Source organism: Trachypithecus francoisi, unplaced genomic scaffold (genome assembly GCF_009764315.1).
Source record: "Trachypithecus francoisi isolate TF-2019V2 unplaced genomic scaffold, Tfra_2.0 Lachesis_group10, whole genome shotgun sequence".
Classification (NCBI taxonomy): domain Eukaryota; kingdom Metazoa; phylum Chordata; class Mammalia; order Primates; family Cercopithecidae; genus Trachypithecus; species Trachypithecus francoisi.
The window spans coordinates 11,813,379-11,834,469 of record NW_022681455.1 but is presented as its reverse complement, the minus strand read 5'-3'; the positions used below and the strand labels follow the sequence as shown (position 1 = coordinate 11,834,469).

Genomic DNA, 21,091 nt, shown 5'->3' with positions numbered 1-21,091 from the left:
AGATTACTCATTGCAGCGTTGCTCACACTCATTTGGTTAAAAGGAATTATTCTAGATACAACTGAAAGGTAATAGTTACACCAAGAATCAGGGATATCACAACTTTAATGAAAACAAGATAATCACTGACACAGAGGTGAATCAGATACTGGAATTATCTGATAAAGATTTTAAGGCAGTTATTATAAAAATGCTTTAATGAACAATTATGAATTATTGAAACAAAAATAGAAAATGTCAGCAAAGAAATTGAAGTTATTTAAAAAGAACCAATGGAAATTATAGAACTGAAAAATACGATAACAGAAATAAAAATTCACTGGATGAGCTCAATAATAGAATGGAGATGACAGAGGATAGAATCAAAGAACTTCGAAATAGATGAATAGAATTTACCCAATCTGAAAAACAGAGAGAAAATATCCTGAAAAAAAAAATGAATGGATCTTCAAGGAACTGTAGGACAGTAAAAAAGATCAAAACTTCATATCCTTTGAGTCCCAGAAGGAGAGCAGAAAGTGAGTGGTTTGAAAGTGTATTTGAAAAAAAGAAAAAAAAAGTTGAAACCTCCCCAAATTTGGTAAAATACATAGACCTATAGATTTAAGAAGTGGAACAATCTTAAAATAGGAAAGCCGAAAGAAATCCATGCCTTGACACACCATAATTAAACTTCTGAAAACTAAAGACAAAATCTTGAAAGCAGCCAGAGCATAATGGCACATTTACCACGGGGGAATACACATTCAAATCCTAGCACATTTCTCCTCTGAAACCACAGAGGCTACAGTAAGTGGCACAGCATTTCTTAAGTGCTAAAAGAAGGACTGTCAACAGTGAATTCTATCTCTTACAAAGCAGGAATACAAGGGAAATAAAGACATTCTCTGATGAAGGTAAATTTAAAGGATTTGTTGCAAGCAGACCTACCCAAAGGAAGTGGAAAAGAAGCGACTCAAACTGAATGACAATGATCAAAGAAGGCAACCTGAAGCACTGGGAAAGACGAAAGAACAATGTAAAAGTCAGGAATACAGACAGGCAATAGACTAGCTCTTCTCAGGAATTTAAATAATCATATTTAATGAGTAGAACAAAAAATTATAACAGCATCTGAGAGTCAGGACTATGATGTTTAAAAGTGGGAAAAGATAAAGGGATTAAAACAGAAGTAAGGATTCCATACTTAATTTGAAGTGATAAAATGTCAGTGCCAGTAGACTGTAATAAGCTACATTTGTATATTGTCACACCCAGAGCAACTGCTAAGAAAATTACACAAAAAGGTACATTCAAAAATACTATAAGTAAATCAAGATGGAATCCTAAAAAGTGTTCATGTAATACACAGGAAGAAGAAAGGACCAGAGGCATAAGCAGCAGAGGAAACAAAGAGAAAACCAATAATTAAACAGAAGACTTGAGCCCTAATAACAACTACTTTAAATGTAAATGGTTTAAATACACCAATTATAAGGCAAATATTGGCACAGTGGATAAAAAACAAAACAAACCCAAACAAGCCGTGACTCAACTATATGCTATATACAAGTAATCATTTTAATTTCAGTGAAATACATAGGTTTAGTCAAAGGACTAAAAATACTGTGTAAGCATTACTTATTTTTTATAAAAGAAAGAATAGCTATATTAATATCAGATAACGTAGATTTTATCCAAGCAAAGAAACTTCTGGAAACAAAGGGCAATGTTACATAGTAGTAAAAGAATCAACCCACTCTAAAGGATAATTGGAAGGACAGCCGGGAAAGGAATGAGGCCCATAGACCCAAGTTCAGGCAAGCTGATTTGTTGTCAGTCCTGTCAGGCTATCTCCTGACAAAAGCAGAGGAGGCAGATCTGCTTACAGACTACCGCAGGGCTTTATAGGGCGAGGAACTGGGTCAGGGTGGGGGAGCTGAGCTGGGTGTGTAGGAGGGCTAAGTCAGGGTGGGGGGAGCTGAGCTGGGTGTGCAGGAGGGCTGAGTCAGGGTGAGGGGGCTGAGTCGGGGGTGCAGGTGTCTTGACCGCATCCTGGAGATGTTTTTTGCCAGTTTTGTTATGCAAGGTGAACAGACATGTTAACTGCATCTCGTAACTGCCTGGACAGTTACTGGAGGGGTCAGTGAAGGGGGGGATTGTCTTTAGCCCAGGGGGAGCTGTGCGGAGGTCACAAAGGACTACATTGTAAGACCTATAGGAAGGGAGGGGAAACAGTCTGGTCGGGGTGACCCCAACATTCCAGCCTTTGAATAGATGATAGGAAAGGGGGCTCTTCAGGCCCCCTGGCTGCTTCAGGCTGAGAGGGGGCGGTAACTAGGGGAAAGGCTGGAAGGTGGTGTTGGTTTTGGTTTTGAAATTGTTGATACTCCTGGAGTAACATCATGTCGTATATGGTTCCATGGGTAAAGGCTTGGATATGATTCTGCAAAAACTGGGTGAAGAGGCGTATTAAGCAAGGCACGAAGATTAGGAGGAGAAAAAGGATTATAGTGGGTACAAGGAGAGGTAGTAGCCAGGGGGCCCAGGTGCTGAGAGACCAAGAGGGCCAAGAAGGCCGGATAGAGGAGCTGCTTTCCCCGATCTTTTGGGCTCGATCTTTGAGTTTTTTTACTGCATCCTGAACGAAGCCTGACTGGTTAAAATAAAAGCAGCATTCTTCGTCTAGGAAAATGCAGAGTCCTCCTTTGTCAGCGGTAAGTAGGTCGAGACCTCTGAGATTTTCTAAGACAACTGCCGCTAGGCAGTCTAGCTGAGCTTGTAAGGTGGATATGGAAGTTACAAGGTCATCTATACCATCTGAAAGGCCTTTTGATAAGGTTTTATGGTGATAAGAGGAGGTTGCGATTTCTGCTACTCCTGTGCCTGCAGCCACTGTGATGCCTAGGCCTACAAGTAGTGGGATAAGCTATATGACCCGGCACCTGTGGTGTGAGAGTTGAGGATTTAAGGTTTGGAGGGGCAGGTTTTCTCCTGGAGCTATGTCTATTTTAGAGCTGAGGAAGACCAGTGTACAGGTGCCTGTCCAGTTGGTGGGGAGATAGAGGTAGGTGGAGGTGCTGCATAGAAAGAATACACCTTGGCTAGGGAGGCAGAATTGTAAATGTATGGCAAAAAGGGAGTATAAAAGGTTGTTCTCTGAGCGCCAGGTGTGGAGGGAAGAGGCTAGAGCCACTCCGGTTAGGGGTTGAAGAGGGTGTGTTGAGGTGAGCTGGCTAGCTCCTACTGCTGAGTTTTCTAAGTGTAGAAAGAAGTGTTTTGTGTCAATAAGCAGTTCATTTGAAGGTGTGTTAGGCAGTGGGATTTCCATGCATTCGGAAGTGGGGACAGGATCTAGACAAGCGCTCCACCCTGCAATTTCTGAGCAGGACCTGTGTCGGTTATTGTAGAATCCTGATGTTTTTCCCGTGACTTGGGTCTGAGGGGGTTGGAAATTTTGAGAATTTGTGTGGGGTTTGTTACTGTTGTTTGGATGCCTGTTGGGGGAGTGAGTGTTAAGATATAGTTGCATAAGGTAGAGGAGAGGGTGCCTAGGGGGACTCCTGAGGAAAGTTCACGTTTTATGCATAGGGATGCGTGTTGGCTGAGTTTTAGTAAGTGCTCCTAAGATAACCTTGTGTTTTGAAGTATGTGCAGGAAGATTGAGTTTGCAACCTTTGAGTGCATTTACTCCTCTGAAACTTTGGTAGTGGGGGTGGAGGGTTATACTGGTGAGAACCCAGAGTTTGAGGGAACTGGGAAGGCATCCTTTGATGTGGTTTCTGAGGGGTGTACACAGAACCAGCAGGCCTTGGCCAGGGAGGGATTAGTTTGATTGAGTATCGTATGTGCCTGTTGAATGGTGCGCTGAAGGTGGAGCCGTAGTGAGAAGGAGGAGGGGAGAAGGAGTAGATAGAGAGAGAGCAAGTGTAAAGGTAAAGAATTCGGCTTCATCTGGAGTGAATTCCTGTAAATTCCCTTGAAATAGAAGATCGGTGATCCAATCAAGGAGTGCCATGAGGGTGGGATATTCTGGGTAGGGCCATGAGATGTTTTCTGTGATGCAGTGAAGGAAGAGGGTGAAACGGCAGGACAGGCAAAGACAGGACATTAGGGAGCAGTAACTATTTGTTGGTGGCTGTTACACCTGCTATAAGCAGGATTATGAGGCAAAAGGTTACGGATATCGAGATTTTTTGTTTGAAACTCCACCCAGGAGGCAAGACAGTATATAGTCCTATGGCAAAGAGTAGAGTAAGTAGTGTGATTCCTGCAAGGGCAGCGTAATGGATGATTTCCATTAATAAGGGTTTGGATACTTAATGGTAAGGGGTGACAACTTATCTGTTATGGTTCATGGGGGAAGAGTGGGGTCTTCTGGGATGGGTGTTAGAGTCGAGTTGGTCTGAGAAGGGTGCTGGAGTATTTGCAAGGAATAGCTGGTTGGTTAGTTGGTGGCGGGTCAGCTCCAGCGGCCCTTTTTAACCTGGAAAGATGGTACCAAAAGTTGTGTCCTGAAAGTCTGGCTGCAATGGGGGTAGTGAGAAGGACTTGGACAGGACCTTCCCCTCTTCGGTTTGAGACTCGTTGGAGTAAGAGTTTTTAGAAAGATGTATTCTCCTGGAAGAAGTGTTTGGTCGGTGGGGCCTTGGTGGGGTTTTGGGAGGGTCTGCTCAGCTTGTTCGTGGAGAATATGACAAATGAGGGAGAGTGTTGGGAGGTACTCTCCTAATTGAGAGTTAGGAGGGGGCCTCTTTTATAAGAGGAAAGGGCATCCATACATTAACTCAAATGGACTGTGGAAGGAGGGAACTTTTGGACTGGCTCTGATGCAAGCCAGTGCTATGGGTAAAAGGGAGGTCCAAGGTTTTTTGACCTCAGATGTGAGTTTGGTTAATTGAGTTTTGAGAATTCCATTTGCCCCCTCGACTTTTCCAGATGACTGGGGCTGGTATGGGATATGGAGCACCACTGAATGCCAAGGGATTGGGAGACTTGTTGGGTAATTTGGGAGATGAAGCTAGGCCCATTGTCTGATTGTATGGAGTGAGGGAGACCAAATCTAGGGATGATTTCTGTTATGAGAATTTGGGAGACTTCTGCAGCTTTTTCTGAAGGGTAGGAAATGCTTCTACTCCACCTGAAAAAGTGTCTATGAGGGTAAGAGGGTATTTAGTTTTTTTGACGGGAGGCATGTGGGTGAAGTTTACTTGCCAGTGCTCCCCTGGGAGTGTTCCTCTGAGCTGGTGTGTAGGGATGAGGAGACGGTGGAGGATCCCTTGGGAGGAATATACAACAGTTTGAGGTTATGTCCTTTAGTGAGATGAATAGTTGGAGGGAGGAGAAATAAGGGCGAAGGAGTAGGTACAGAGGGTGTGTGCCCATATGGAAGCACTGGTGAAGAGATGTTAGAATTTCCTTGCTTTGCTCTTGGGGAAGAACGACCTTTTGATGTTTGATTATCTAGTCCCCTTGAAGGGAGGCTCCTTGCTGTAGTATCGAAACCTTTTTGGTGGGAGGGTATTTGGGTGGGAATGCTGGGGTGACAAGGAGGATGGGTGCAGGGAGAGGAGAAAGGGAGGCCTGTTTTGCTGCCTCATCAGCCTTCCTGTTTCCTTTTGAGATTTCATCTGATCCTGCTTGATGTCCTCAACAGTGTACGACTCCTGCTTCAGTTGGGAAGTGTGCAGCCTGAAGGAGTTGGTAAATAAGGGGCCGTTAGTAGTGGGGGTTCTTTTGGTGGTAAGGAACCCTGTCTCTTGCCAGATGGTGGCAGGGGAATGAAGAATGTGATAGGCATACTTGGAGTCTGTGTATATGTTGACCTGTTTGTCTTTGGAGAGGGTTAGGGCTCTGGTGAGAGCTATGAGTTCTGCCTTCTGGGAGGAGGTTCCTTGGGAGTAGGAATTTAGCCTCAATTATATAGTTTAAGGTAACTACTGCATACCCAGCAATGTTGGGAGAGCCAGGGGCTCCGGAAGATGAGCCGTCTGCGAATAGTTGGTCATCTGGGTTAGTGAGAGGCTCAGAGGAGACGTTAGGGAAGTGTGGCTGCAGGTGATCCAGAATGTCAGTGCAAGAATGAGTAGGAGGGGAAGAGGATATTGGAACTAGGGGTGCCGGCTTGAGGAGGGCTCTTTTGGCAAGGCTGAATTTGGGATTTTCGATAAAGAGGGCATGGAGTGACTGAATTCAGGAAGGAGAGAGGGAGCTTAACACCCGGGAGGAGAGAAGATCCTGTAAGTTGTGAGAGCTGTGGATGGTGGTGTTTTGGCCGAATGTTAGTTTTTTACTTTCCAGAGCTAAAATAGCTGCTGCTGCTAACGCTCTAAGACAGGTTGGCCACCCTCTAACAGTGTTGTCTAACTGTTTAGAGAGATATGCCACAGCGGCAAAGGAAGGAGGACTTCCCTTCTGTTGCCCTAAGACCCCGAGAGCTATTCCTTGGTTTTCGGCGGTATAGAGAATGAAGGGTTGGGAGATATCTTGTAAGGACAGGGCAGGTGCAGTGGCGAGAGCAGTTTGGAGTCTACGAAAAGTGGGAAATATGTTATGTGTGGGGCTTAGGGGTTCACTGAGAGGGCCTCTGGCTGCTTCATAGAGGGGCCGAGCCAGGAGGGCAAAGTTGGGAATCCATATCCTAAAGAAACCTGCCAGTCCTAAGAAAGAGAGAAGTTCATTTTTTGAGGAAGGCAGAGGCAAGCTGTTTCTTAAGGTTGCTCGTGCTGGGGTCATGGCTCGGGCCCCAGGGGAGAGTTGGACTCCTATGTATGTTACTGTTGGGGTAGACAGTTTGGCAAACAACAAATCTCTATTAGCATTTAGAATTTACCTTCTACCATGAATAGTGCTGAGGGCACAGAGATGTATCAGACACCCCTGGAGGAGCTTATAGTGATTGGCTGCATCAGTGAGGGTTCCAACAGGAAAAGGCAGTTCCCTCAGCTGAGAGTTTAATGATGGGACTATTACCCCAAGGATGGGCAAAGGTAAGACAGTTCTGTAAGAACTTGGACGTACAGATCAGCTGTAAACGTAACGAGCCATCTCAGATGGACTCTGTGCAGATTATGAGGGTAGGTGGAACAAGTACAAGTCCCGCCAACTTACCTTGCCTTCAAGCTTAACATTTGAGAGCTATATTGGTTAGCTGTTTGTTTAGCAACAGCAGCTGGAGAACCCCTCTCTTGTGTCAAAATGAAACCACACATCAGCAGACTTGTTCACCATCATCTCAAGAACTCTGTGCCCTATGTCCCTATTTCCTGCTCATGACTGCTCGACCTGCAGATGTCACCTAGGAGTGTCGTCCGACCCCTCCTGCTGCAGCTGGCGCCATGGTATGTGTGGGTGTGTGTGAATCTGTGTGGGGTTGGGGCATTTCTTCAGAGGCCAGCCCTGGTCAGTTGCTCCCTTAGTTCAGCTGGCGTCTCAGCTTTGGGAAATGAGATAGTCACTGTTGCGGGTTCCTTGAACCCCATTTCATACTGAAGGAAATTAACACCCCAGTGAGGCTGATGGCTGGTCAGCTCCAGGTCCTGAAGCATGTACAAGCTTGGACTCAAGCCCACGTGCCCTGACTCTCTGTGTTTTGTACCTCATCCCTTGGTGACTGGATAAGAAATGGGTTATATCTCTACCAGGAAAAACTGTTATTTGTGCCAGTGGCCATGACTACTTTACCGTGGGACTCCCTTCATCCTTATCTTCTCCTACATGGTGTCTGGAGCTTCCCATGACTTACTCAATGCATTAATCGTTAGCTCAATCTTCCATATATTTAGAATGACAGAATAATGTGCAGGATAATTTAAGCTCCATTAGTACTTTATGCATACCTCTATTATAGTACTTATCACATCGTGCACTAATTTTTTGTTTACATACCTGTCTCTGCCACTTGGCAGTGAGTTCCTCTGGGGCTCAGGCTGTCTTACTTATTTCTGTATTCCACCTCCTCCCCACAACCCAGCAGCTGAACACGTTGAACACAGTAGGTTTTTAATGAATGAGCCGGCTTATGGTAAGACTCGGTAGACTGGTACACCTGGTATTCCACATATTCATTTATTCCGCAAATATTTTCATAACTGTTACTATTTTTTAAATTGCCAAGTAAAAATTGTATACATTTGTGGTGTGCAACGTGATGTTTTGAAATCTGTATGCATTGTGGAATGGCTAACTCAAGCTAATTAACACATGCATTACCTCACATACTTATCCTCTTTTTGCAGTGATAACACTATAATACCTTTTTATTTTTTCCCCACAAGGTCTGGTTCCATTGTCCAGGCTGGAGTGCAGTGGTGTGATGCCGGCTCACTGCAACCTCCACCTCCCACACTCAAGCAATCCTCCCACCTCAGCCTCCCAAGTAGCTGGGACTACAGGTGCGCATCACCACACTCGGCTAATTTTTGTGTTTTTAGTAGAGATGGGGTCTTGCTATGTTGCCCAGGCTGGTCTCAAGCTCCTGGGTTCAAGTGATCTGCCCACCTCGGCCTCTCAAAGTGCTGAGATTACAGGTGTGAGCCACCATGCCTGGCCGAAAATACTTATTCTACTCTGTTAGCAATTTTCAAGCATATGATACATTGTTATTAATTATAGTCACCATGTTGTACAATACATCTCTTACACTTATTCTTCCTGTCTAACTGAAATTGTATATCCTTTGACCAACTTTCCCCAACCTCCACTCCCACCTCCGCCCCAGGCCTCTGGTGACCTCCATTCTACTCTCTGCTTCTTTAAATTGCACATATAAGTGAGGTTAAGTAGTATTTATCTTTCTGTGCCTGGCCTGTTTCACTTAACATAATACCCTCCAGGTCCATCTATGTTGTCACAAATAGAAGCTTCTTCTCTCTGAAGACTAAGTATTATTCCACTGTATATCTGTACCATACTTTCTTCATTCATTTATCCATGGATTAATGTTGGGGTCCGCGTGTTTCCTAAACAAAGTAATGAACACACAAGACAACACAAACATGGCGGCCGCCCCGAACGACAGGCTCCGCTTTATTTTATACAGTCTTTTGTGGAGTGTTACCAAGTCACAAGACACATTATTGTTTTTCTGACCTTTCCTTGACCTTCTGGATTTTCAAGATGTTTACACATAAACAAGCCTCTAGAGTCTGCTGTTTGCAGCTGGCTCCTTTGTCCTCCGTTTGCAAAGAAGGAACGCCCTGCTTCGTTTGCAAGAGCAGGACTTATCAGGAACGTCTTGTTTTCGAGCACGTAGTCCTCTACAGATGAACACTTACGGTGAGTCCCTGTCATGACTGTTGTAAATAAGAATGTTGCAATGACTGTGGTAGTGCAGGTGTTTCTTTGACATACAGATTCATTTTCCTTTGGATATATACCCAGTGGTGGGATTGCTGGATGATATTATATGTCTATTTTTAATTTACTGAGGAAGTTTCATACCATTTTCCATAATATCTGTGTTAATTTACTTCCCACCATCAGTATATCAGAATTTTCTTTTCTCCACATCTTTGCCAACACTTGTTTTCCTCTTTCTTTCTTTCTTCCTTCCTTCTTCTTTCTTTCTTTCTTTCTCTCTTTCTTTTTTATAACAGCTATTCTGACAGGTGTAAGGCGATGTACCTCATTGTGGTTTTAATTTGCATTTCCTTGATATTTAGTGATGTCGAACATTTTTTATATATCTATTGGCCATTTGTATGTTATCTTTTGATGTCTATTTGGGTGTTTTGCCCATTTTTAAGATTGGGTTATTTGTTTTCTTATTCAGTAGATATTTATTAAGTACTTACTGTGTGACCAGCACTATGCTAAACTCTAGGAATTCAAACGCATTATATGTGAACCCTAGGAGATAATGACATATAAAACAGACAAACTCTTAGTCATTATGCAATATGCAGGGATGCATAGCAGGTTAAAGAAGACAGGAGGGGGCTGTTTAAGATGGCCAGGTTGTGGTGGCTGTCAAGGAAGGGTTCCTGGAGAAGGAAGCTGCTGAGCTGCATTTTAAATGAGGGTTATGACATAACCAGTCAAAGATATGTTGAGAGGAGGCATCACAGAGAGGAGACAGTAGGAGTAAAGGCGCTGGTATGTGACATAGCCAGGTGTGGGTGAGAAGCTCTGTCAATGCAGTGTTGTTGGAGTGACATCGAATGTGGGATGCAACACGAGGCTGGAGAGAGACAGTGGGGAGTGGGCAGGTTATTAAAAGCTATGAAACTTGGATGTAATGCTGTAGGTGATGCTGATGTAGTAAAGGGACATGAGCTTGTGGGGGATGTGGCATTTCAGAGAGAATCACTCACTGACCTTGTGAAAAATAGAGCTAGGACATCAAACTAGATTCAGGAAAACCAGCTAGGAGACACTTGCTATGGTGGTGGCAAGAGATGGCGGCCACTTGAACGAGGGCAGTTGTAGAAGGGATGGAAAGAAAGGGACTGATTTGACCCTGATGTGGGAAATGAACTAGGCAGGATTTGGTGGTTAATTGGATTTGAGGAGTAAAAAAGAGGGGGGACACGGTAAGCTCCCAGGTGGATAGTGAGGCCACGGTCACAAGACAGAGACTAGAGAAGAAAAGCCTGGCTTGGCGGGAGGCAGTGAACTCATTTTAGACATATGGAGTTGGAGGTGTGGCTGTCTCCTTCAGGAGATTCCGACAGGTAGTCAAAGATGTGTTTGAAACTTGGTGGGGATAGGGAGAGGGCCTGGACTAGAGGTATAAAATATATGGTCATAAACTAGAAGGCAGTGGTAGAAATTATGATCATGGATAAAATCACTAGGGTGAGTATGTGTTGGGAAATGAACGGTGAGTCAGACCAGCTCTCTGGGGAATGCCAACACAGAAGAGGCTGGTGGAGGAAGAGGAGCTCATGAAACAGAGTGAGAAGGATAGTAAGAGCATATTGGGAGATTAAGCCTTGCTCACACGTGGCTTCCTCAGGGCTAGCTTCCCTGACCCTACCCACACCAGGTCTGACACTGCAGTCCCCTCTAATAAGTCCTCTGTGTTTGTTCTTCACAGGAGTTGCCATAATTATAAATCAACACCTGTTTTTGTTGTTGCTTAATGTCCGTCTTTCCTGCTAGAATATAAGCTCCACGAGGGCAGGGATTGCATCTCTCTTCTTCTTCAGGGAATCCTCAGGGCCTAGCAGGTGCCTGGCAAATAGTTGTTGCTTAATAAGTATTTGTGAAATTAAAGAATCATGTTGCAGACTCCCAGTGGGTAGAGAGTTTCAAAGAAAGTCACTCTTAGTAACCAAGTGGCCTGTGTCATATCCAGATCAAATTATGAAATATGCGTATTTTTAAATGTTTAAAATTTCCTTTGTAAAATAGTAAAATTTTTGAACAATTCCCTCCCACTTCTCCTGGATATGATGTGAAGCCTCCAGATACTTAGAGAGAGGAAAAGGCAGACAAACAGCACATTTAGTATGTATTAGTTTGTAATGTGTAGCTAAGAGATGACATTCATTGCTTTCCAAAGCTCCACCCAGGTCTCATGGTGGGGGACGGATGGTCAGGCTGCTTCATGAAAATGGATCTGGTTATTCCAGGAGCACAAATTATGATGTGAATATGGTTGCAATGTAAATTTTTCCTTGGCCACAATTTTGTGAAAAGTTTTATAAGAAAAGGCAGATGTTGAATTAAGAAATAATTTTATTTCTTAATTCATAATTCTTAATTCATAACGTAATCCTTATATACATGTATTACATGTAATGATTAAATCCTTATATACATATATTACATGTCATTTATTAAAATAATACCATTTTATTAAATTATTAATATGTATTAAAATGATATTACGTTATTAAATCCTGATATACATGTATTACATGTTATTATTTATTAAAATGCTAACAATTCATTGGATCCCAATGTAAAACACTAAAACTCTTACAAATAAATTTAAACAATTGTATCAGTATTTATGACAGGCCTCATCTGTGAGCATTGAGGCTGACACAAAGGAAAAAACTATGTAGGCGGTGAAGGGCCAGTGTCCAGGTTCGGGCACACACATTTCAGAGATTCGGGTCTTTGTCTTCCCCTCCTTTCCTACTTTCACCTCAATCCTTACCCATCTGCAGACTTAGGCTTGAAATTTGTTTTGTATAAAGGAATAAGACCTCTAAACAATGGTGTCTAAAATGAAAACACTCTTGGAGACATTCATTCATTCATTCATATGTGCACCACCAAGTTTCAAAACATACTGATCCTTTTCTGAGATAATTTTCTGATGGGAGGAGAAAATAATAAAAGGGACTCTGTAGGGAGGAGAAATATCAAAGTGGGAGTCGGAGAGTGTACAGAGCAACATTATTCCTTTGTAGGCAGGTACACTGGCTGTATTAGGGTTCTCTAGAGGGACAGAACTAATAGGATGTATGTATATAAGAAAGGGAATTTATTTAGGAGAATTGACACACAATCACAACAACAGGCTGTCTATAAGTTGAGGAGCAAGAAAGCCAGTGGTGGATCAGTCCGAGTCTCAAAACCCCAAAATTAGGGAAGCCAGCAGTGCAGCCTTCAGTTTGTGACCAAAGGCCCGAAAGTCCCTGGCAAACCACTGGTATACGTCTAGGAGTCCAAAGCTGAAGAACTTGGAGTCCGATGTTCCAGGGCAGGAAGCATCCTGCGAGCACAGGAGAAAGATGAAGTCCGGAAGACTCAGCAAGTCTAGTCCTTCCATGTTCCTCTGCCTGCTTTATCCTAGCCACGCTGGCAGCTGATTAGATGGTGCCCACCCAGATTGAGGGTGGGTTTGCTTCTCCTAATCCATTGACTCAAATGGTAATCTCCTTTGGCAACACCCTCATGGACACACCCAGGGGCAATACTTTGCATCCTTCAATCCAATCAAGTTGCCACTCAGTATGAACCATCATACTGAGTTCAGATGGCAGCTCTGCCTCTTACAAAGTGTTGAACACATCCTTTTAGCAGACCGGACTTCAATTTCCTCATCTGAAAATGTACTTAATACATAATAGTACTGACCTCATAGTGTTATTTAGAGTGTTAATCAGCTAATATGTGTAAAACAACTGGAACAATGCTTAGCAAACAGTAAGTACTGTAAAAGTATTAGCTTCTGTTATTATTTGCAATTTAGCCCAGGCTGTGGAGTTTTGTACAGAGTTTTATGTACCCATTTCCCAGATCACCCTGTCCCTTGAGAATGGTTTGCTATGGTCTATGTTTGTGTTCCCTGCAAATTCCTGTGTTGAAATCCTAACGCCCAGGGTGATGGCATTAGGAGAGGGGAGCTTTGGGAGGTGATTAGGTCATGAGGGCAGAGTCTTCATGAATGGGATTAGTGGCTTATAAAACAGGCCCCAGGGAACTTGTTTGCCCCTTCTACCACATGAGGACTCAGACAGAAGGCACTATTTATGAATCAGGAAAACGACCCACATTAAACACCAGGCACTCTGTCAGCACCTTGATGTTGGACTTCCAGCCTTCAGAAGTGAGAAATAAATTTCTGTGGTTTCCAGGCTTCCCAGTTTACAGTATATTGTTATAGCAGCCCCAATAGATGAAAAAAAAACATGGTTGCAATGCAGACCTCCATGGCGGGCTCCGGTTTGCTCTCCTCCCATCTCCCATTCCTGATGTTGGGAGTCTGTTGACTCTTAGGAGGTGGGTTTGTTTATGTTTTGTCCTCCTTGTCCAGCCTACAGTTCTTTCTGCTAGTACTTTTAAGCCCTGGTTAAGTCATTAAAAAGCACCAATTACAGACTTACATAACTGTGTCAGGAGCATTTCTCTGAGGGATTTACTCACCCCTCGGAGTCAGTTGCCCAGGGAAACAAGCTGGCGATGTCACAAGGCATCCACTTCTAGTTCTTCCTTAGTTCCCTTCTGTGGAGCCTGAGTCAGAGCCCAGTCCTGCACGCTGACTCGCCCAGCCATGTCTCATCCTAATCATGGCAGAGCAGGAACTCTTACCCTCTCCCAGCAACTTCTAAAGTCAGGTATGTTGGTGTGGTAGCCACAGTACCGATGGCCTCCTAAGCTGCCTCTTCCCTCCCAGGGCACAGAAATGCCTATGCAAATGGAGTTTCTGGGACAGCCCTGGGTTACTTTTGGTTCTCCAGGGTATAGATACAAAATAGAAAGAGAAAGAATGAGAGAAAGAAAGAGAGAGAGAAAGAAAGGAGGGAGGGAAGGAGGGAGGGAAGGAAGGAAGGAAGGAAGGAAGGAAGGAAGGAAGGAAGGAAGGAAGGAAGGAAGGGGAAGGAAAGAGAAGGAAGGAAAGAAGGAAGGGAAAGAAAGAAAATAAAAGAAACCATTGGAACTGCTCCCTGGGGGATCAAAGGTTGTTGCAGACTTTCTAGAATCTCAGAGACCTCAGGAGCAAAATTACAACACACTTTTCCTTTCTACTGTTCATGCCCTAAGCACACCCATGATCTGGTTTATCAACCTGCTCCTCCTTTTCTCAAGAGATAAGGTTGCAACTTCCTTGTTATATGCAAATGAAAAGAAACGAGAATACAGCCATGGCAGTATTTTGTTAGATTTTCCTACTATTTCATGATTACTTCATTTAACCATGCCCCTGCCCCAGGGCCCGAGTCAAACGGTAAAATGTACAGCTCTTGCATTGATTGCTACCTGCCCTTCTCAAAGCCCACATGTTGTATTTTATGCAAATCTACAGATTATCTATCATTATCTAAATGCAGGCATCTGAAAAACAGCAGTAATCCTGTCTCTGAAGTTTATCAGGAAAGGAGCTTAAAACAGAACCAAATTCAGCCGGTGTTGGAACTCTCAGTCCCAGAGGGGTGTGGTTTATAGCTCACCGGCCTGCTGTTGGACTTCAGCTGTGACCCACAGAAGGACGCCAGAAACTACTCAAGACATTCACCGTGCGCCAGTCAGCACTAGCCATGACGAAGACTTCTACATGCATATACCATTTCCTTGTTCTGAGCTGGTATACTTTCCTCAATTATTACATCTCACAGGAAGGAAAAGACGAGGTGAAACCCAAAATCTTTGCAAATGGTGCAAGGTGGAAATACATGACGCTGCTTAATCTGGTAAGTCCATATGGCCATACCAGGAACCGATCCATTTCTCTAGAATATCAGTGCTGCTACGCATAACATCTTTGGATTTGATTAAATATACAATTTTGTTATTTGTCTTCCTTCTTCACCATTCGTGAGTTTTGGGTTTTTTGTTTACTTAACAATTTACTCTGATAAACCCAGTTTGGAAATTATCTATAGTTACATTTTTGTGCTTTCTCATTGTTAAATGCTCTCTTGAAAAAAAAAAAAATCTCATCTTGGAGCCCTTTTCAGATGTGCTCAAAATTGGGGACCACGCTAATGGTTTCACCGTGGGATTAACCACAAATGCAGGAGGCATTTTGAACTTTGCTTGGGGAAGTCTGAAGAGAAGGCAGAGTGGCGTATGTTGTGTAGGAAGTGTAATTTCCAATGAAGGAATAATGCCATTTTACAGCACACACAGACTAACAGATTTATCTAAGAAAAGCAAACACATTTTGCCATGTTCAGCTCCCACCTCAATTTTTTATAGGTTCAGGCTCCATCTTAAAGGACAAATCACCCAACCGAATGGCAAATACACATTTTCAACTATTTAAAAACCAAGCTTATGACTTAATCCTTTCTTGTCTTCCTAACCCGGCTGACTGCATTCTGATGAAGTGTGAATGAATGGGAGAAAAGCGGATTACAAAAAATATTTGAGGAATAGGAAAAAAAAATACTTTTAAAGTTAAAAACTAAGAATGGGGAATCATTTGGGGATGTGAATTAATATTTGAGGTTTTTGACTAAAATCTTGGGTGCCACATAAACATCTGTTTTCAGAATCGTAATCCCCATTTGACAAGCAGAGAATGTATGTGGTCAGAAACTGTGACACTCTGAAATGCTAAGGAGGTGGAAGTGGAGAGAATTAAAATCAAAGAGGCCCGAAGTGGCTGCTTCCTCCTCACTGGCTGGTTAGTGGCCTCTTGATTTTGGCCTGAAAAATTGGAACCCTGAACACAGCTCTAGTGTGTTTGAAAATTTCAAGGTGACTGCCTGTTTCAATCATGGAATTTTATGAAAAAAAAAAAAAAAGAAAACAGAAACAAAACAAAAAATGTTTTTTGTAGAACTAGGAGTACCACAGTAAACAACAACAATAACAAAAAACCACACACACATCCTTAAGTTTTGTGTCTCTATTGGCTTTCTGTGAAAAACAGTCAACTAGAAGAGACATGTGTCTATAGTCAGGACTGACTTTCTAATCAAATCCAATTCCAGTATGAATGTCCTGCCTCACACTATGTGCGGCTAAGAATAGATTTATCACCACACTCATTAACCAGCTCCCTTACTTCTTTGTATACACACACACACACATACACAACTGATCCTGACTTTTATTTTTGGTTTTGTTTTTTTAAGATGGAGTCTTGCTCTGTCGCCCAGGCTGGAGTGCAGTGATGCAATGTTGGCTTACTGCAAGCTCCGCCTCCCGGGTTCACGCCATTCTCCTGCCTCAGCCTCCCAAGTAGCTGAGACTACAGACGCCTGCCACCACGCCTAGCTAATTTTTTTTTTTTTTGAGATGGAGTCTCATTCTGTCGCCCAGGCTGGAGTGCAGTGGCCAGATCTCAGCTCACTGCAAGCTCCACCTCCCGGGTTTATGCCATTCTCCTGCCTCAGCCTCCCGAGTAGCTGGGACTACAGGCGCCCGCCACCTCGCCCGGCTAGTTTTTTTGTATTTTTTAGTAGAGACGGGGTTTCACCATGCTAGCCAGGATGGTCTTGATCTCCTGACCTCATGATCCGCCCTGCCTCAGCCTCCCAAAGTGATGGGATTACAGGCGTGAACCACCACACCCGGCGTGATCCACACGCCCGGCCTGATCCTGACTTTTTAATTCTGGCTCACCTACATTTCCAAGAGCCCTCATTTTCCAAGAGTGAGAAAAGTCTCTTATCTTGTCAATGATACTATCATTTCCTAGTGTTAATCCCAATGTTGCTTCCCTAATTGATCCGCTACCAAATCCTATTAGTTTCTCCTTTTACTAAGTTCATCCTTTCTTCTTCAACCTTACTGTCTCTCTCATTCCAGGCTCATATTAAGCCTACCTGGATGACCATATCATCTCTTTACTGTCCTTTCACGGTCCAATCCAGCCACTCAGATTCCAAATTAATCTTCTCAAAGCACTGGTTTTGGTTTGTGTTTTATACCATGACCTGGATCGAAGCGTGGTGTCTGCCGCTCGGGAAACCTCAGTGGCTCCCTCCTGCCTCATGGACCCAATGTCATACTCCCATTCAAGAGCTCACCTGCCCAACCAGCCTTCAGGTTGCCTCTCCCTGGGAGGCTGGTCTCTTCTGCAGTAGGGACTGCATCTCACTAGTATTGGTCCCTGGGCTTCCTGCTGTCATTTCTCTGCCCAATGTTCTCTCTATCCTTAGAAAAAAGACCTACTTACCCCTCTCCACCACATTGCTTCTTTCACAGAACTTTGGGAATCCCATATACTCCCCCCAAATCTTTGCTGACCAACTCCAGCCCAAATTTCCTTTTCCTTTCTCTGATTTTCACAGCATCTCTCAGTCTCTGCTGATTCATGTACAGTATTGTTTTCTAATTCCCTCTCTCCCTGCCATGTGAGTCTTAACATTCCAATCAAACTTTGGCTCCAAAACAGAAGTATTTTTCTCCTAGGTCCTTGCCAACCCTAACCGTCTGTATTTCTTACCTTAAATTCAGCACAGTGGCTGGCACAGGATACCCACATATTAAAAAGCTGCAACTTGGTACGTTGACGTGACCTCAGCCTTTCTGCATCATCGAGCAGTCCCTCTCTTCTGGTATTTTCTGGCCCTCATACATAAGCTGAGAGGGGCTTACCTGGGGTGATTTTCTTTCTGAGCTCCCTTAGGAGTCATCTTGAAAGTGCGACCTAATGAAATGCTTCCTAACTGGGGAAGATGGGCTGAGTGTATTTCAGAGGATCCATTTAATGTAGATTTCAAATATGTTGCTTAAGGTGAAATATTGGACCTGAAAATGTCTGGCTCTCGAGATCTCAAGGGCTGATTAATGGTTGTGTTTCCTAATGATTAATTAGTGTTCATTCGTGACTAATTAATTGGTTGTGTTTATTAAGTCATAAAGGTCTCACAACTTGCTCTCACATTCTTCTATTTATTTTACCTCAGCTTGGGGAAGTTAGTATCCAATCCTGCTTACCGGGAAATTTACACACCTCCTCGTAAACAGCTTGAATTTCTAATTGGCTGAGTATCAGTTGTATCCCCTTCATAAGAGCAAAGCCCCCTTTGGTGCCAGCTGGCATTGTGAGCATTGCCCCAGTTCCCCTTGAAGCTATCCCAGGGGACTGGAAGGGGAGGCAGACAGGAGTTGCACTGAGCTACTCCCCTGGGGTTGGTGGTAGTAGCTAAGGTGCCACTGGGAATTGGTCAGGGTGACCCATTTCTGACTAAGGTAGGAGAGGACAGATAGGAGTCTCTGCCTAATAAGGGAGTAACTGAATTCTGAAGGGGCCACTGATTTCCCTGCTGGGAGGGAGAGGCGGTATTTCACAATGGTTACAATTATGATCTCTGGGATGGTACCTCAGTCCTGCTGCTTACTGGCCCTGAGACCCTGGGCTGGACACTTCTTTGTGTCTTTCATTTCCACATCTGTCAAATAGAAATAAAAATAGTACCTAACCATAGGGTAGCCATGGGGGAGAAATGATCTGACAGGTGGGAAGCACTCAGAATGGCATCAGCATGGTGTTAGGAGGTGGACAAAGGGGAGGATGAGGAGGTGATGGTGAACTTCTCTGGGTAGAGAAGGTAATGCAGGGGGGTGACTTAGAACATCAGTCTCCTCACTGAGCACCTAGGTTGGCGGGGGGTGGAGGCCAGCAGGAGTCATCCACCCCCTTCCCCTTCATAGCTCCTGTTTCCGCCTCCCTGAGCTGCATGCCCTGTCTTCCCAGCTGGAGAAGGCCACTGTCAAGCCACTGCCCTCCCTGTTGTAGCTGCCCACAGGCACCAGGCAGTCCTGGTGGTAGAGTCTGCAGGCTCCAGCAGCCAGCAGCCAGCCACGCAGAATGGGGAACCCCAGAGGCTGGGCGTGAGACCAAGGCAGTGCCATGGCTGTCCTCAAGCTGCTCAAGTTGGCTCAGATCATCCAGTGCCTGAGTCCTCCACAAATGCTGTGTCCCTTGCTCTCTGTCCACCCCAGTTCCATCCAGGGACTGTCCGTAATCCCAAGGAATATGAGCTAGGGGTTTAGGGCAAGGCTCAGCAGCCACAGCTTGGCTCACAGAATTCATTCAGTTTAATAGGATTTCTTGTTTTTAAAGACAGACTTCCTTCTGAAACATTGTTAGAGGTGGGGCCACATAACTGGGATCTCCAGGGGAGATTCTGAGTGGGCTCCTCCCTCCCCATGCCCCCAACACCCCCTTCAACAACAGAAGCATGACCTTTCCCTCCCTTTTCATAAGTTGCCCAAGCCCCAGGCAGCTCCATCGTCATCACCCTCAACTTCTCATGATGACAACAGTGACAATACCACATAGGTCCTTGGGGATGCTGGCCTAGGGCTGGGGGAACAGAGGACCTGGGAGGCCTCTGTGGGTCCTCCAAGGCAGCCTGTGAACAGTGAGAAGATAGGGTTGAATTTACAGTATGGCACCCACTTCAACACTTGGGGGACCAACCTTAAGAAATCTATGGCAATATTTATTTATTTGTTTGTTTGTTTGTTTATTTATTTATTTTTGAGACAGATTCTTACTCTGTTCCCCCAGGCTGGAGTGCAGTGGCATGATCTCGGCTCACTGCAACCTCTGCCTCCCGGATTCAAGCAATTCTCTTGCCTCAGCCTCCTGAGTAGCTGGGACTACAGGCATGCGCCACCACGCCTGGCTAATTTTTTGTGTGTGTGTATTTTTTTTGTATTTTAGTAGAGATAGGGTTGCACCATGTTGGCCAGGCTGGTCTCGAACTCCTGACCTTGTGATCTGCCTGCCTTGGCCTCCCAAAGTGCTGGGATTACAGGTGTGAGTCACTGTGACCAGCCCCTATGGCACTCTTCAGCTTCATAGAGTCAAATACACTTAACTATTCTGCCTCACAAAGATGCATTTCGATAGCTGAAAGGGTAAGGACTGATAGAACTATGTGATAGTCACCACCAGCACCCGAAATAAAGCAGCTGTAAGTTATTAAGCAACTATGACAGCATTTTGGTAGGTTCTTTGGACACAGTATAGAGATGAGTGATTGAAGGCCTGGCTTTTGAAGCCAGAACACTGGCTGTGCTCACATGCTGTGTGATTTTGAGTGAGTTGCCTAACTTCTCTGTGCCTCAGTTTTCTCATGTGTAGTGGATACTCTGATAAGGCACCCAGATCCTCATACCTCCCCAGCACTGAGATACTCAGTCCTCAGCTTCAGAAGGAGTGTTCGCTGCCGATGGTGCAAAGCTGAGATCCCCTCCCAGAATTGCCCTCAGCAGAAGGGAGCTGCCTTGACTAAGGTTTAGGCCCCTCCCGGGGGTTGCTGCCTGCGATAACTGGCATCCAATATGGGATGCAAAGGCTGCACTCCAGGACAGCTCTGAAGGAGAAGCTCAGCTCAGAGCTCCTCAAGGGATCCACTGATTCCATGCAACTGCACAGCACTTAGCCTCCCTGCTTCAATCCTGCTCCCTTTTTCCCTCTCGTAGATGTCCGAGAGCATTCCCCGGTGAACATCCTGCAGGCACATCTCAGAATCTCAGATTGTTTCCCACGGAACCTGACCTGCATCATGTAAAATACCAAACCTACAGAAAAGGTTTCTCTCTCTCCTCTTCCTCCTCCTTCTCCTTCTCGATCATCTTCTTCCACTTCTTCTTTTCCTAATTCCAGAGAAAGACATTAACACAGAGCTTTCCCAGGTCTGTATTATGTTCTGGTACCTCACCGACAATTTCTGGTACCTAACTGACATTCCGTGAATGTCAGTGGAATGAGTGAATGAGCAGAACATGGTTCTAACAGGCATGA

The 21,091-nt window shown here is 44.4% G+C and overlaps 1 protein-coding gene across 5 annotated transcripts in view; it reads left to right on the top strand.

Moving 5' to 3' along the window:
- Positions 1–21,091, top strand: part of ADTRP (androgen dependent TFPI regulating protein) — a 92,678-nt gene that overhangs the window by 11,781 nt on the left and 59,806 nt on the right. For 3 of the 5 annotated variants that reach the window (XM_033216227.1, XM_033216225.1, XM_033216224.1), the window contains exon 2: positions 14,709–15,068. In XM_033216227.1, the coding sequence (XP_033072118.1) occupies positions 14,916–15,068 (153 nt within the window). In that variant the 5' untranslated portion in view covers positions 14,709–14,915. Of the gene's footprint in view, positions 1–5,661; positions 5,683–14,708; positions 15,069–21,091 lie in introns of those variants that run through there. The other 2 variants (XM_033216228.1, XM_033216226.1) reach the window with 2 other exon arrangements.